The sequence below is a fragment of the Perca fluviatilis genome, chromosome 18 (genome assembly GCF_010015445.1).
Source record: "Perca fluviatilis chromosome 18, GENO_Pfluv_1.0, whole genome shotgun sequence".
Taxonomy (NCBI): Eukaryota; Metazoa; Chordata; class Actinopteri; order Perciformes; family Percidae; genus Perca; species Perca fluviatilis.
In genome coordinates this window covers 34,213,973-34,230,290 of record NC_053129.1, presented here as the reverse complement: position 1 = coordinate 34,230,290, position 16,318 = coordinate 34,213,973, and the positions used below count along the sequence as shown (strand labels likewise).

At 40.9% G+C, this 16,318-nt stretch overlaps 1 protein-coding gene across 1 annotated transcript; it reads left to right on the top strand.

Moving 5' to 3' along the window:
- Positions 1-280: 280 nt before the first annotated feature.
- On the top strand, positions 281-16,060 carry LOC120546563 (interferon-induced protein 44-like). The gene is made up of 11 exons (XM_039781553.1): positions 281-335; positions 3,594-3,664; positions 4,291-4,317; positions 4,415-4,448; positions 5,349-5,538; positions 9,490-9,633; positions 9,751-9,925; positions 12,967-13,067; positions 14,321-14,480; positions 15,000-15,069; positions 15,364-16,060. Exons 3-11 carry the CDS (start codon positions 4,293-4,295, stop codon positions 15,371-15,373), a joined length of 909 nt encoding a protein of 302 aa, XP_039637487.1. The 5' UTR covers positions 281-335; positions 3,594-3,664; positions 4,291-4,292; the 3' UTR covers positions 15,374-16,060.
- Positions 16,061-16,318: the final 258 nt, after the last annotated feature.

Here is a 16,318-nt window from a genome sequence, read left to right as displayed (position 1 = left end):
AGTGTTTGCATGAATGTCTGTCGGGACCAGAATGAATGCTCAGCAACTCGTTTCTATCGTCAAGTTTCACAAGACACCGACAAATGATTGAAAAATAGAGGCGAAGCTATAAGAATGTTTATTTCCTGGTTAGTCGGGAATGGGTCCTGAAAGGCCACGCCTACACCACATCTGCCTCTATCACCAGTTAATTCAAAAACCAGTTAAACCGAAACACCGGAGCGCACCGGAGCATAACCTCTGGTTATTTCCCAGTTCCTCTTTTTGTCTGGTTCCCAGTGATTCTGTTGATTTCACTTCATTGTACTTCCCACCGCCTGCGATCAAGCATAACGGTAAGCCTGCAGTGTTGGCGGCAAAACTCTTTCTTATCTTACTACACTTTATCTCAAAGAATGTAGCGATTGTTAAAAAAATATTTATATCCTTGTGTGTTTATTTAAACATTTAGAACTTCGGTTTGATCAGTTGTTGTTTCACAACACTGAGTGAAGAAATTAGATTGATTCCTTGACAATATTTAGTTTGTTTAGCATTTTTAATCAGCATTGTTCACATCTTCACAAACACAGTCCTGATGGTTGTTCAGCGATTGTGGTCTCAAAATATACATAAGTTTACTGGGAAGCAAACCAAGACAGCTTTGTGGTTTGTTTAGTTGCACCATAGTTCAAATGTAGGCGTTTTCAGCAGATTTCTAGTATTAATATATATTTCATTTTTTAATATACCGTCAAATATTCTAGTCTCTCTTGCTGTTTATTTCCATCCTTTTCTTTTTCTATTTAAATGAGGATGGATGAAATAAAAAGCCTTTGTACGTTTGCACTGTATTTATCGAACAATGAATGGATGAAAGCTACTTTCACTTTCACCTGCTACAAAACATCTGTCAATAATTCACCAATGTAGGAACAAAATAATGTCATAAACCAAGCTAGAGGGTCAGCTGCTGAACAGATATTATCAGACAATTTATCTTAGTCTTGTTCTACTCCCAGTCAGAAAATAAAGATGTTCTGGTCATGTAGCTAATATATACAGTACAGGCCAAAAGTTTGGACACACCTTCTCATTCAATGCGTTTTGTCGTGGAAGTTTCCTTTGAAGCAGGGGAAAGAGTTTTCAGAGTTTAGTAAATTGAAACAAATAAGACAGACTGAGACTAAACCAAGTTGGGTTTTTGTATTTTATTAGAAAAGATATATTTGCAAATAGGATCAACATGATTTCACAAAAGGCCGCAGCCCAGTGTGGAGTCAGTGTCTCAAATGAGTGCACAAGAACACTAGGCTTTTATGCATCTTCAGAGTGACAACACATACGCACTTGGATTATTATGACGCTACAATCTGATACACATGAAGACAATCAGATGAATACAAGAGACATCTCGGAGCCATGTCACCTCCTCCTCCCTGTACGACTGTCATCCCCCCAGTTACAGCTAAACTGGCATGGGAAAACTAGATAGTTTTAGGGTGACCTTGTACCTTTATCGGTTCCGGCTAACAGTGCTCACATAATGTTCCAGACTGGATGTCTCACAAAGTTAGAATATAAATCTGCTTGTGGGAAATGAGATAGACTCTTTCAGCATTTGTGAGTAAAGTACAAATAAAACATAAAAATATAAGGAATTGTGCTTAAATGTAATTTTGCCATTACAGTTTCCTTTTTATTTTCATGACTATTTACATTGTAGATTCTCACTGAAGGCATCAAAACTATGAATGAACACATATGGAATTATGTACTTAACAAAAAAGTGAAATAACTGAAAACATGTCTTATATTTTAGATTCTTCAAAGTAGCCACCCTTTGCTTTTTTAGATAACTCTGCAAACCCTTGGTGTTCTCTCAATGAGCTTCATGAGGTAGTCACCTGAAATGGTTTTACCTTCACAGGTGTGCTTTGTCAGGGTTCATTAGTGGAATTATTTCCCTTATTAATTAAAAAAAGCAAAGGGTGGCTACTTTGAAGAATCTAAAATATAAGACATGTTTTCAGTTATTTCACACTTTTTTGTTAAGTACATAATTCCATGTGTTCATTCATAGTTTTGATGCCTTCAGTGAGAATCTACAATGTAAATAGTCATGAAAATAAAAAGGAAACGCATTGAATGAGAAGGTGTGTCCAAACTTTTGGCCTGTACTGTATAAATTAAGTTATTATTATTTATCCCAGTCGATCCAACCAGGCAATCTGATTGGTCAACTAGACATTTAGAACATGCTCAAATCAGCATTACAGCCACCATGCTCATCACTAAACATTTTACTCTGCCATTTCATGTCAATCTTACAGAGTTAAATTATAAACTGTTTTTAATATGCTTTTGGGCTTTTCCCCTTTTCTTTATAGTGTTATATATTTTTTTTTGTGTGTGTGCACGTTATAGGTTTACAAAGTGAAAAATCCCAAAGTCCACCCAAAGGGCCTTACCATCTCCAACAGAAAACACTGTTCACAAACTGCTCCAAGCAGCTCTATTGTAGTCCAGCCTTTACTTCAGAGACAAACATGGTCACTTTGGAACACGTTATAATGCTCGCCTAGCTGCTAGCATGGCACGCCATTATACGCTGCTTCTGACTGGCTAGTAGTCCTTACCTAGGTACTGTCAGGGCACGCCCTCACCCTCTGCTTCTGACTGGCTAGTAGTCCTTACCTAGCTACTGTCAGGACACGCCCTCATACTCTGCTTCTGACTGGCTAGTAGTCCTTACCTAGCTACTGTCAGGCCACGCCCTCATACTCTGCTTCTGACTGGCTAGTAGTCCTTACCTAGGTACTGTCAGGGCCCTCATACTCTGCTTCTGACTGGCTAGTAGTCCTTACCTAGGTACTGTCAGGCCACACCCTCATACTCTGCTTCTGACTGGCTAGTAGTCCTTACCTAGGTACTGTCAGGGCACGCCCTCATACTCTGCTTCTGACTGGCTAGTAGTCCTTACCTAGCTACTGAGCATGTGCGACTCCCAACAAAGATGGAACAGAAGTGAGATGTCTCACTCTGTAGCTAAAACAGAGAGCTCAACACACAGGGTGAAAAGAGGAGCTGCAGCAATGTGCAGTACAACAAAAATATGGTGTTTTTTGAAAATTAAACCATGTAAACCTATTCTGGTACAACCTCTAAATACAATTATGAACCTGAAAATGAGCATAATATGAGCACTTTCAAAAATGTGTATTAATGAAAAAAAATACAGAACACAGAGAAATTCGCCAGCATATTCATATAAGGTGATTCATCTGGTTAAATGACTACATGTCTTACAATGCTCCGGAGTTTACTGTTACTGGAAATGTTTGGAGCACATCAGCTGCACCGGTGGCATTTCGCTAAGTTAAAAAGTTAAAAATAGCCGCTCCACATGAAGTTCGTGGTGCTAGCAAAGCAGTTTTTTGTTTATACTGTATGTGCATATATTTATTCAGTTTGGGAAATCCCACAATCTCTACAAAGCAAACGTTAGCTTAAGTTGACTGGCTGACTAAACAGGGAGGGACTAGAAATCCTCTCTAATGCTTTTTTACATAAATTACTATTATATTATAATATTTACTATTACTATATTACAGGTGACTATACAACTTGCTCTGATTAGACCTTGGACTCACATTCTTCCTTTGACTATATCCCAGTACAACAGGTATGAGCTCTACTATAAAGTTTGTGATCTGATGTTAAAATGGAAAATTGTGATTCTTTTTTGAATTGTTCATTTCACTTAATTTTAATGAAGTTTTTGATAAAAGATCATTGTGTGACATGCAAATTAGTTGTTTTAGTTCAACCCTGTTTTTTGTGAACTGTAGTTTTTCGGTAATGCTTAATTTATTATGTTTGGTTGAGTTTTATTTCACTCAGTATGACAGACATTACAGTTCATAAAACCCTATCAAGGATGTTTGAGAGACTGCATCAGTGAATTCACGGATGCGGAAAAATGTTTTCACTTCCTAATAAGTTTAAAAAAAACATTGACTAATGTTTTATAATTTGTTCTTTAATCTTTATCTGCTCTTTCCTATGAAATATAAGACATTATCAATGTTTTAGTCTGTTTCAATGTAGTAATGTGTGCAATTTAGGAGATAGAAATAAATATAAACAGTATTCAATATTAATTATAAAAACTGTAAGAAGTAACTAATAAATGTGATGCTCTAATATGACATTGACATTCCTATATTTTTTTAGTGTTCCACTGAGGTGTTCACTCACCTTAACAATTTATTCAAATTTTGGTTTTATGTATTTGTTTTAACTCCGCAGCCATGGGAGGAATCTTCAGCTTTTTCAGTAAGATTGTTTTTTGAAATTATAGGTATCATTCATATAAAGTTGTACAGTTGTTGTAATTTTTCTGTCTTATATGAACATGTATCATAATTGTCAGGTTTCAGTAAACCATGGAGGACAATAAACTGGGGGTGAGTGCGTCTTTGTCCTAAAAGTGATATTTTTTATATATTTCAAGGCTGTGATTAACAATTTTTTTAACAAAATACAAAACATATAACTCACAACGTGAACAAATCCCAATCCAATGCCAAACCATTTAACAAAATAGTCACATATTTTATCACAAATTTATTAAGAGGAAAACCCCTTGAGATGTGCCATCTCGTTTTCGAGGGGAACTCAAGAAAAACATACATCACAATACACATACATACACACATACTGACAGACAAAAGCTCTCCATCACACGAAAACCATGTAAAAATGACACCATAAGCCCATCATTCACATCTTTCCCTAGCACAAAGCTTATTAGGAGCCCTTCAGAAAATTCAGTTACTTTCCCCATTTTCTAGTATAGATATCCAATCAACACCGCCTCCCTGGCCATTTTATAAGCCCATTCCTGGATTGACGGCACCCCCCTTTCATCCCCTTAAAATAAGTTGTCTGGCTATCAATGAACCAGTCTGGACCCAGCTGCTGATTAGAGTGCAGATGAGGCCGCATTTTCTGTCCGAGACCGGCCCGCGTCCGACAGGCATTAAGAGATGCCTCTAAGATAATAGCTCTACTTTTATAGAGTATTTTGCCTAAGAATTTAAATTAAATGCTTCAACATAATCTTTAAAATTAGACATGTTGTATTAATAAAGAAATGGAAAGGGTTGGGGGACAGCTATACTACTTTTAGTGCATAAAGGTGAGGTAGGTGTTATAGGCTATATTCATCACTTATAATTTAATTATCAGAATAATACATACTAATATAATGTATCAGTCAATACATCTAAACCCTGAGTAATTTACATTTGTTTTCTGTGTTGTTGTTAAAATCTAACATACTGTAATGTGTGTTTCCTGAGCAGAGACAACCAGAGTGAGCTGCAGTATGTGAAGGACTATAAACCTCAGACTGATGGCCTCAGGATTCTTCTTCATGGACCAGTTGGAGCTGGAAAATCCAGTTTCGTCAACTCTGTCCAAAGTGTTTTAAAAGGCCAAATGTGCAGACAGGCTTTGGTAGCTAACACCTCTCGCGGCTGTTTCACAAAATCGGTATTAACAACTTTTGATTGTGTTGATAGACAAATAAAAAACCCACATTTGTATTGCAATCCCATCTCCCATCTCTCCAGCCCATGGGCCCACCACCTGTGGGAGGAACCGCTGGGGTCGGGTGCGCTGCCACATGGATAGGGGTTGGACTCTTTTCTTCTCCGGAGTTGCTCAGGGTGTGCGGCGCCGGGCGGGTGTGGGGATACTAACAAGCCCCCGGCTGAGCGCCGCTACGTTGGAGTTTACCCCGGTGGACGAGAGGGTCGCCTCCCTACGCCTGCGGGTAGTGGGGGGGAAAACTCTGACTGTTGTTTGTGCATATGCACCAAACAGGAGTTCGGAGTATTCGGCCTTCTTGGAAACCTTGAGTGGAGTCCTGCATGGGGCGCCAGTGGGGGACTCCATTGTTCTGCTGGGGGACTTCAACGCACACGTGGGCAATGATGGAGACACCTGGAGAGGCGTGATTGGGAGGAACGGCCTCCCTGATCTAAACCAGAGTGGTTGTTTGTTGTTGGACTTCTGTGCTAGTCATGGATTGTCTATAACGAACACCATGTTCGAACATAGGGATGCTCATAAGTGTACCTGGTACCAGAGCACCCTAGGCCGAAGGTCAATGATCGATTTTATAATCGTTTCATCTGATCTGAGGCCGTATGTTTTGACACTCGGGTGAAGAGAGGGGCAGAGCTGTCAACCGATCACCATCTGGTGGTGAGTTGGGTCAGGGGTGGGGGAAGACTCTGGACAGACCTGGTAAGCCCAAACTGTAGTGTGCGGGTAAATTGGGAACGTCTGAGGAGGCCCTTGTCCAACGGACTTTCAACTCGCACCTCCAGCGGAGCTTTCTGCATCCCTGTGGAGGCTGGGGGCATTGAACCAGAGTGGACAATGTTCAAAGTTTCCATTGCTGAAGCGCGCGCGCGGAGCTGTGGTCTTAGGGTCTTAGGTGCCTCAAGGGCGGTAACCCACGAACACCGTGGTGGACACCGGTGGTCAGGGAAGCCGTCCGACTGAAGAAGGAGTCTTTCCGGGATATGTTATCCCAGAGGACTCGGGAGGCAGTTGCAGGGTACCGAAGGGGCCCGAAGGGCTGCAGCCTCTGCCGTGAAAGAGGCAAAGCAGCCGGGTGTGGGAGAAGTTTGGAGAAGACATGGAGAAGGACTTTCGGTCGGCACCAACTGTTTGCCACCTCAGGAGGGGGAAGGGGGAACCATCCAAGCTGTGTACAGTAAGGATGGGACACTGTTGACCTCAACTGAGGAGGTAATAGGGCGGTGGAAGGAGCATTTTGAGGAACTCCTGAATCCGACTAATAGGCCCTCTATGTTAGAGGCAGAGCTGGAGGATGATGACGGGGATTGGAGCTCCGATTTTCCGGGCGGAAGTCACTGATGTAGTCAAACAACTCCACAGTGGCAAAGCCCTGGGGATTGATGAGATCCGTCCAGAAATGCTCAAGGCTCTGGGTGTGGAGGGGCTGTCCTGGTTGACACGTCTCTTCAACATTGCGTGGAAGTCTGGAACAGTGCCAAAGGAGTGGCAGACTGGGGTGGTGGTTCCCCTTTTTAAAAAGGGGACCAGAGGGTGTGTGCCAATTACAGGGGTATCACACTTCTCAGCCTCCCCTGGTAAAGTCTACTCCAAGGTGCTGGAAAGGAGGGTTCGGCCGATAGTCGAACCTCAGGTTGAGGAGGAACATGCGGATTCCGTCCTGGTCGTGGAACAACGGACCAGCTCTTCACTCGCAGGGATCCTGGAGGGGCCTGGGAGTATGCCCAACCGGTCTACATGTGTTTTGTGGATTTGGAGAAGTATGGCGACCGGGTCCCCCGGAGATACTGTGGGAGGTGCTGCGGGAGTATGGGGTGAGGGGTCTCTACTCAGGGCCATCCAATCTCTGTACGACCAAAGTGAGAGCTGTGTCCGGGTTCTCGGCAGTAAGTCGGACTCGTTTCAGGTGAGGGTTGGCCTCCGCCAGGGCTGCGCTTTGTCACCAATCCTGTTTGTAATATTTATGGACAGGATATCGAGGCGTAGTCGGGGTGGGGAGGGGTTGTAGTTCGGTGGGCTGGGGATCTCATCGCTGCTCTTTGCAGATGATGTGGTCCTGATGGCATCATCGGCTCGCGACCTTCAGCACTCACTGGATCGGTTCGCAGCCGATTGTGAAGCGGTTGGGATGAGGATCAGCACCTCTAAATCGGAGGCCATGGTTCTCAGCAGGAAACCGATGGAATGCCTTCTCCAGGTAGGGAATGAGTCCTTACCCCAAGTGAAGGAGTTCAAGTACCTTGGGGGGTTTTGTTCGCAGTGAGGGACAATGGAGCGGGAGATTGGTCGGAGAATCGGCAGCAGGTGCGGTATTACATTCCATCTATCGCACCGTTGTGACGAAAAGAGAGCTGAGCCAGAAGGCAAAGCTCTCGATCTACCGGTCAGTTTTCGTTCCTACCCTCACCTATGGTCATGAAGGCTGGGTCATGACCGAAAGAACGAGATCCAGGGTGCAAGCGGCCGAAATGGGTTTCCTCAGGAGGGTAGCTGGCGTCTCCCTTAGAGATAGGGTGAGAAGCTCAGTCATCCGTGAGGAGCTCGGAGTAGAGCCGCTGCTCCTTTGCGTCGAAAGGAGCCAGTTGAGGTGGTTCGGGCATCTGGTGAGGATGCCCCCTGGGCGCCTCCCTAGGGAGGTGTTCCAGGCACGTCCAGCTGGGAGGAGGCCTCGGGGAAGACCCAGGACTAGGTGGAGGGATTATATCTCCAACCTGGCCTGGGAACGCCTCGGGATCCCCCAGTCGGAGCTGGTTAATGTTGCTCGGGAAAGGGAAGTTTGGGGTCCCCTGCTGGAGCTGCTCCCCCCGCGACCCGACACCGGATAAGCGGACGAAGATGGATGGATGGACATTTGTATTGCATATAAAACATTGCAATAGTAGGATGTATAGTCATAATTATCAGGGGTCAAGCCCGAGGAGGTTGGGATCCACGAAGGCAAGGCAGCATGGCACACTAGGTGGCGCTATATAAAAAAACTCTTATGCCCTGTAACTTCAATAACGTACATTGCACATTCAAATACCACGTTCCCTGAATTCAGCCAATTCTCCTGATATATGCCACACCCATTTCCGCATAGACCTTTTTTTCCCCGCAAAATCCCGGAATATGCACACAAATTACATATGTGGACCAACAGGTGGTGTTATAATTAAGGTACAAGCATTTTGGCCTATAACTCCCACATTACACATTGCACATTTAAAAACCTTACAACCACGCGTTCCTTGAATAAAGCTGATAAACATTGTATGGTTTTAGGAAGGGGGAAAAACTGTTGTTGTGAAATTGTATATTTTAATGTTTTGTATTTTACTTGCATGGCATTATTATTGTGTTAATGACCTGTTAAGGGACTACGGGCGGAAAATAGCACTTGTGCTACAACCTGGCACAATGCATTTCTCCTTGTTTTTATACAAGGTTAATGTTAATTTGTGCATTGTCCCCGTTTTAAATGAAATGAATTGAATCAGATGTATCAAACATTTTTAAGCTCAAGTTAGTAAGGTCTGAATCTACAAATTTGGGATGTGAATGCAAAGCAGACTAACCACATTTTCAATGTCACACACTTTTCAATCCGTCTGCTAAATGCTGATTGTAGGGTAATTAAGATTTAACTGTCCAATGACTGAGCTACCTGTTGGTCCACGTTTCACGGTTTACATTCTTCCCTACTTATTTTTTAATAAGTTAGTGTGAACATGAAACAAATCAGAACTGATTTATAGAATGGAAAGTAACTAAACCAAATTGATAAATACAAAACTGCAGAAAAAATGCGAACTATATAATACAGTTTACTTCATGGTAGCTGGGTATTGATATGCTGATTTTTGCTTATAATGATCATAATAATTGCACTAACGCTTTATATCTGCTTTATAGTACACAACCTACAAGATTCAAAAAGGCCCAGAGACCTTTTACCCTTTTGTCTTCAATGACATCATGGGCCTGACCAAGGACCAAGGTGTCTCTGTGGACGATGTCAAACTGGCTCTGAAGGGACACGTGAAGGAAAATTATGAGGTACAGTTGCTCCAGAAATATCTTCCACAAAAATTGCTAATTATTAATTATTTTGAATTATATTGATTAGTTATACATGTTAAAAGTTATTTAACTGGATTTAAATTTGTTTTGCAGTTTAATCCTGAATCAACATTGTCAGAGAAGGATCTTACATTCTACAACAAACATCCGACTGCCAACGACAAAGTGCATGTTCTGGTTTGTGTCATTGATGCCAACACAGTATCTGAAATGAGTGACGAAATTCAAGACAAGATTCATAACATCAGGATGGAAGCCAGTAAACTGAGTGAGAGCAGAAATATGTTTATTCTTTCCTACTTATGATTTTAATAAATCACATTGCTTATTGCAGTAAAGTCACCTCCTGTATATTTTTAGTTATTGTACTCACAGAACAGCAGCTGTGGTCCGTCTGTATTAATGTCAGTTACAGGACTCTGCAACATATTCTCATAAACAGATTTGTAAAATGTATGTCCACCAATTCGTATCATATCCTACGAATAAAGCAACCTGACCCCGGTTACAGAGCAACGTGACCGGCCGTTCCTTTCTGCGGTGGGTTTAGCCGACAGGTTGTCTTAGCAAACTCTTGGAAAAAATTTTATTTGACCAGATACAGTGCTACTCTGCTAATAATTTGACAAGTGGATATCAGCACGCTTATAGGGTAGGTCACTCAACATGCACTGCACTTACACAAATGACGGATGATTGGCTGAAAGAAATTGAACAAAAGAATATTGTGCGAGCAGTACTGCTAGACTTCAGTGCTGCCTTTGATGTCATTGTCATTTTGTTATTATTGAAAAAACTGGTTATGGTTTTTCTCTATCTGCTTTAGCATGGATAGAAAATTATCCATCCTACAGAACACAGAGAGTTTTCTTTAATGGAAGTTTTTCTGAATCAAAACATTTAGAGTGTGGAATTCCACAAGGAAGTTCACTTGGCCCTTTACTATTTTCTGTTTTAATTAATGATCTTCCACTTGCTTTTAAAAAAGCCCATGTGTCCATGTATGCAGATGATACAACAATATACATGAGTGCACCTACAATCAATGAAACAACTACAACCCTAAACAAAGAGTTGAAGATAGCACTAGAATGGGTAACTAGCAACAAATTATTGTTAAACATGTCAAAGACTAAAAGCATTGTATTTGGTATAAATCATTCTTTGAGATCTAGACCTCAGCTGAATTTGGTGCTGAATAATGTAGCTGTTGAGCAAGTAGAGGAAACAAAGCTTCTTGACGTTATTTTAGATTGTAAACAGTTGTGGACGAGGCATATAGATTATCTTGTTGTGAAGATGGGGAGGAATATATCTGTTATAAAAAGATGCTCTGCTTTTCTAACACCACACTTGACCAAACAAGTCCTGCAGACTCTTGTTTTATCACATCTAGACTATTGCCCAATGATATGGTCAGGTGCTGCAAAGAAGGATCTAGGAAAACTGCAGCTGGATCAAAACAGAGCAGCTCGTCTTGCCCTTCAATGTCCACTTAGGTCTAATGTAAACAACATGCATGTCAACCTTTCCTGGATGAAAGTTGAGGAGAGACTAGAAACATCGTTCCTGGCTTTTGTTAGAAACATTAATGAATTGAAAATTCCTAATTGTTTGTATAGTCAACTTATATTTAGCTCTAACACACATAATTACCCCACCAGCGGTCTTTTCAAAGTTCCAAGAGCCCGAACACAATCAATGTACAGTACTATGTAGAGGGATGGTTGTATGGAACTCACTTTCGGCTGAGATTGCTAAAGCGCACAATAAATCAAGCTTTAAAAAAACATGTAAGGACCCTAAGACTGTAACCATATGTTGTAATTAATTTTGTACTTTTTCTATGTGTGGGAATTTTTATAGGTATAAAATTGTAAGATTTAACTTTCTATTTTCGGTGCTTATGTATTTAGTGTAATATTTATAAGAGTATATGAAGAGGAATATGTATAGTTATAGTTAAGAGTAAGTATAATGCTAGTTATACTGCTCTTATTTTATTTTTTATTTATTTTTATATCATGTGGTTGTTTTTGTCTGAAAATGTTTTATTGTTTGTTGTAATCTTTTATGTTTTGCGTGGACCCCAGGAAGAGTAGCTGATTCTGCATCAGCTAATGGGGATCCTAATAAAATCCTTCATCCTTCAAATCCAAAAAATCCTGCCGGACCTACCTCCATAGTACTGCGGGCTTGCTAGAAAAGTCAAATTGGACAGATAGTCTAGCTAGCTGTCTGGATTTACCGGAAAAATCAAGGAAATTAATTGTCGTCTATAGACTAGCTGACAGGTGACTGTGAGCCAGCTACAGTCACTAGAGTGCGGATCAGGCCGCATTTTTCTGTCCAAGCTCAGCCCGCATCCGAGAACCCGACCTAAGCCCGACAGCCATTAAGATATTTATGTCTGAGCCCGACCCGAGCCTGACACAGTTAAAATCAATTTTTTTTCTCATACTAATGACACATGTAAGCCTAAGTTTGTTTGTGTGGAAAACTTGCTTTTATTAAGCAACTGTAGGAAGGCATTTGGAAATGTCAACAGATGAGCGCATCAGCGCAAAGGCAGTGATGCTTGGTTGCAGTAGCCCAGGTAACTTACAAACTCTATCGACATGACGCTGCAGGGCGGAATTCCCGGTCCTCTTGCTGTCATATTTCATGAGAACTCCGCAACCCCTACATTGAACATAACTAACAGGTTTATCACTGTCGGCCTTGAAAACTATGTAGAAATACTTCCACACAGTAAACTTTCATTCATTTTTGGTGGTTTTAAAATCTCCTGAGGCCAACTTCTTTTTAACGTCTTCCATCATTGCACTGCCACACGTAGCCTAATATGCACATGTTTCGTTGTCACAGCTACATAAACAAATTTCTGCACACAGGAAGACGGTTGTTCTTCCAGGACATGAACACCTGTTTCCTGGGTGAAAGTCTTGTGTTTTCTCCTTAACTTCTTCCAGGACATGAACACCTGTTTCCTGGGTGAAAGTCTTGTGTTTTCTCCTTAACTTCTTCAGGACATGAACACCTGTTTCCTGGGTGAAAGTCTTGTGTTTTCTCCTTAACTTCTTCCAGGACATGAACTCTGCTCCCCTGCTTGAAAGCCCTGTGTTTTAGGAGCCAAACAACCCCCCCGACCTCCTCCCTACTTGGATCTTCACGCTCTTATCCAGCACCAGTCAATGTGATGCTGACAGGAATAAATATGTGGAATACCTACAGTGCTTTACCTTTCAAAGTCCTATGTACGAATGGTTCAGGAGAATAGTCTGGACTAGTTTTGTGTTCTCCTTGCAGGGATTCCTCAAGTGGCCATTCTCACCAAGATTGATCTGGTCTGTCCTAAAATCCAAAACAATTTGAGGAATGTCTATGAGACCGTGCACATTAAGAACAAGGTATTTTTTTATTAGTAATATTATGAATTTCAATTTGAACTGTATTATCCCGAAGGAAATTTGTATGGCGTCAGGTTTGTCATATCTCGCGAGCGCATTAAAACATGCTCACAAGCAAATTATATAATTTCACAGGTGCAGATATTACTCTTCGCGCACCAATTCAACAATCAAGAGTTGTATAGGCAGCTGCGAGCATAAAATAAAACTAATAGCAGCATGTGCAGCCCGCAAGTTTCTGCTGTGCCAGCGGTGGAGGGCATACATGCTCCTGCAGGTAAACTCGCAAAACTGCTCAAGATTTTGAGTTCTGCATGCTTGGATAAAACTGACTTTTGAAATTTTGGGGTGGAAACCAAGGGAGGCGCTAGCCCTCCTATGATTGGTCACTTTCAAGGCGATCCCATACAGACCTTCTTAGTTTACCTTGATTGACAGCTTTCATTCAGGAAGCTCTGAGTTGTTGTAGGTTAGTTGCCGAAGAACTATTTTTCTGTCTTTATTAACGATATAGCGCAAGATAGCACCGTAAATAAAAGACTGTATACGTCTCTCATCTGTTCTGTTGTTTGCTATAATTTGGTCTGACTTTGGCAAATTGTCAAAAGTCATTTTCATCTGCACAAGCAGAAATCAACTTTGCAAGCAGACTTTATCTGCGAGGGCATGTATGCCCTCTGACACTGGAACAGCAGACACTTGGTGGCTGCTTTGTGCGCTTGCTGCTTATTTTATACAGGCAAGTGCAATTCTTTCCCTCTCCCTGATGTGTTTTACGCTTGCAGCTGCCTTTACAACTCTTGATTGTTGAATTGGTGTGCAAAGAGTAATATCTGTGTGTGTGAAATGATAAAATTTGCTTGTTAAAATGTTTTATCGTGCTCACAAGATATGACATAATCCTGACGCCATAAATTTGATCTGCAGCAGGCATCAAGTCACTTCAAGGAGTGTGTCAAACATAAAATATTGACAACAGCAACAAAAGTATTTGTGAGATGGAATCACAGTTGAAATATTCTTATCTGTACACACAAAGACAAAACAAAAAAACAAGCAGACTTTCTGTAATGTTAGTTAACCGCAAATAACTTTGTCATCACTTAAAGTTTGTAAAGGCCTCTCCGACTGCCTCCATTTTAAACTGCATGATGGATCGTTCATGTCTGGCCAATACCTGTTCTGCTCAATAAGATCAATATCGGTGTTATGTTGTTCTGAGCTCTAAACTGTAATTTGTCTTTTAAACGTAGATGGAGGAGCTAAGTGCATTGGTGGGAATTCCAATGAACTGCATCTTCCCTGTGAAGAACTACCATGAAGAAATCAACCTCAACAGTGACATTGACTCACTGATCCTGAGCGCCCTGAGAAACATCATCGACATAGGAAATGACTACCTCAACTTAAAGAGTCAGTCAAATGTTGAGACATATTTAAACACAGCATAAAAAGGCTGTATTGCATGCCAAAATAATCTATTCAATTGTATTTATAGTATCAAATCATAAAAAGAGTTATCGCAAGACACTTTACAGATAGAATAGGTCTAGACAACACTTTATAATAGATAAGAAAAACTTCCTTTTAAACAGAAGGGCATAGCAAGGCGTAGCAGGGCATAGCAAGGTGAAGCAGTGCATAGCAGGTCACTGAGCAGGACCACGGCAGCAGTTGCAACCATGATTTAGGTGCCACCCCAATCCAAGGAAAACTGCGGGGCGAGAAGACATAAGGGCTCCGGGGAATAAGCTCCCCAGAGACAAGTAATCTGTGACATTAACCAACAGGATTTCTTACAATCTATGATTCATTACTTTTTGCTTATGGCACCATGTTTTTATGTTTTACTTCAAAGCCCATGTGATTCCTGCCTTTATTAGATAGATGATGGCTGAAAATACATATTTCTTATTAAACTAATGTCTCCAGGGTCTGACGGTGATGATTCCAGAGAGCCTCCTCCAGCCTTCAATGATGAACCTGCACCCCCATACACACAGTAAGAGACCTAAAGAGGATTCTGTTATTTAATGATATCTGATAGTCACTACAACTCTGTTCTTTTATAATTACATGATCATTTTATTTTATTCAGTCACTTGGGATGTCTTGATCAAATGTTTTTGACCGTGAGCAGAGTACTTTAAAATGAGTATCTGCTGATAGAGAGTTTGAACTAATACTTACAGTATATTCACACCTTAAAGTAAAGTACATACAGGTGCAGATATTGAAATAACTATTTGTTATCACTCAACACTCATTTATCTGTTCTGTTGTCTTTTCTCCTCAGATGGCAATGATATGTGTCACAGCGTCCTGATGATCCAGACTGTTTCAGATTATGTCTGGACTTCTCTGGGATATATGTTGTCTGTTATTCGTTCAATAATCTAAACTCAGAGTGACTCTGTAGATTTGTTCTGTACATGTATATTTCCATAGATATATCTATGTATATTTCTGTCTTGCATTCTGCTGCAATTCCACCCACGTGGAAGAATAAAGTATTGCAGTTCATTTCCACATAGAGGATCTTTGACTGTATTATATTGGCTACTGGAACTGAGCTTGGCAAGACTACTTTTTCATTTTCCGCTCTACATTCCTGGAATGCCTAACAAAGCACCTTAAAATGTGTCTCTCCTCAATCTATCAGTCAATTTAAGGCCTTGATTAGTGTGTGTCTTATTGTGCCTGCTTTATTTGATTGTTTAAAAATGTGATCTGTTGTAATTTAAATATTATGTTAGGGTTTATTTGGGGAAATGTATGCTGTTTTCAATAAACTTTGTAAAATAAAATTTCAAAGTCTTTGGTTCTGAAGAAAAGTAGCTGGGCTGTGTCACGCACATCGAAGTCTCGCTTTGCCAGACCTTCCTCCACAGTGCTGTGGATGAAAGTCTTTTTTGGTGTTTTTTTATTATGACAATCAATTGTGAATTATTGTGAAAATGCCTACCAATAAAATCACTGGTTTCAGCTTCTTACATGTGAATATTTATTGGTTTCTCGTAGCAATGAGCTACTTAATTTCATTGTCATTTAATCTGTCAATTTCTTAATGAATGGATTAGTTGTTTTGTCTCTAAAATGTCAGAAAATGGTGAAAAATGTGGATCAGTGTTTCTCAAACTCCAAGACGACGTCCTCAAATGTCTTGTTTTGACCACAACTCAAAGATCTTCAGTTTACGTTTATATAGCACTTTATCATAGACACTCAAAGCGCTTCGGGGGACTGCTCCT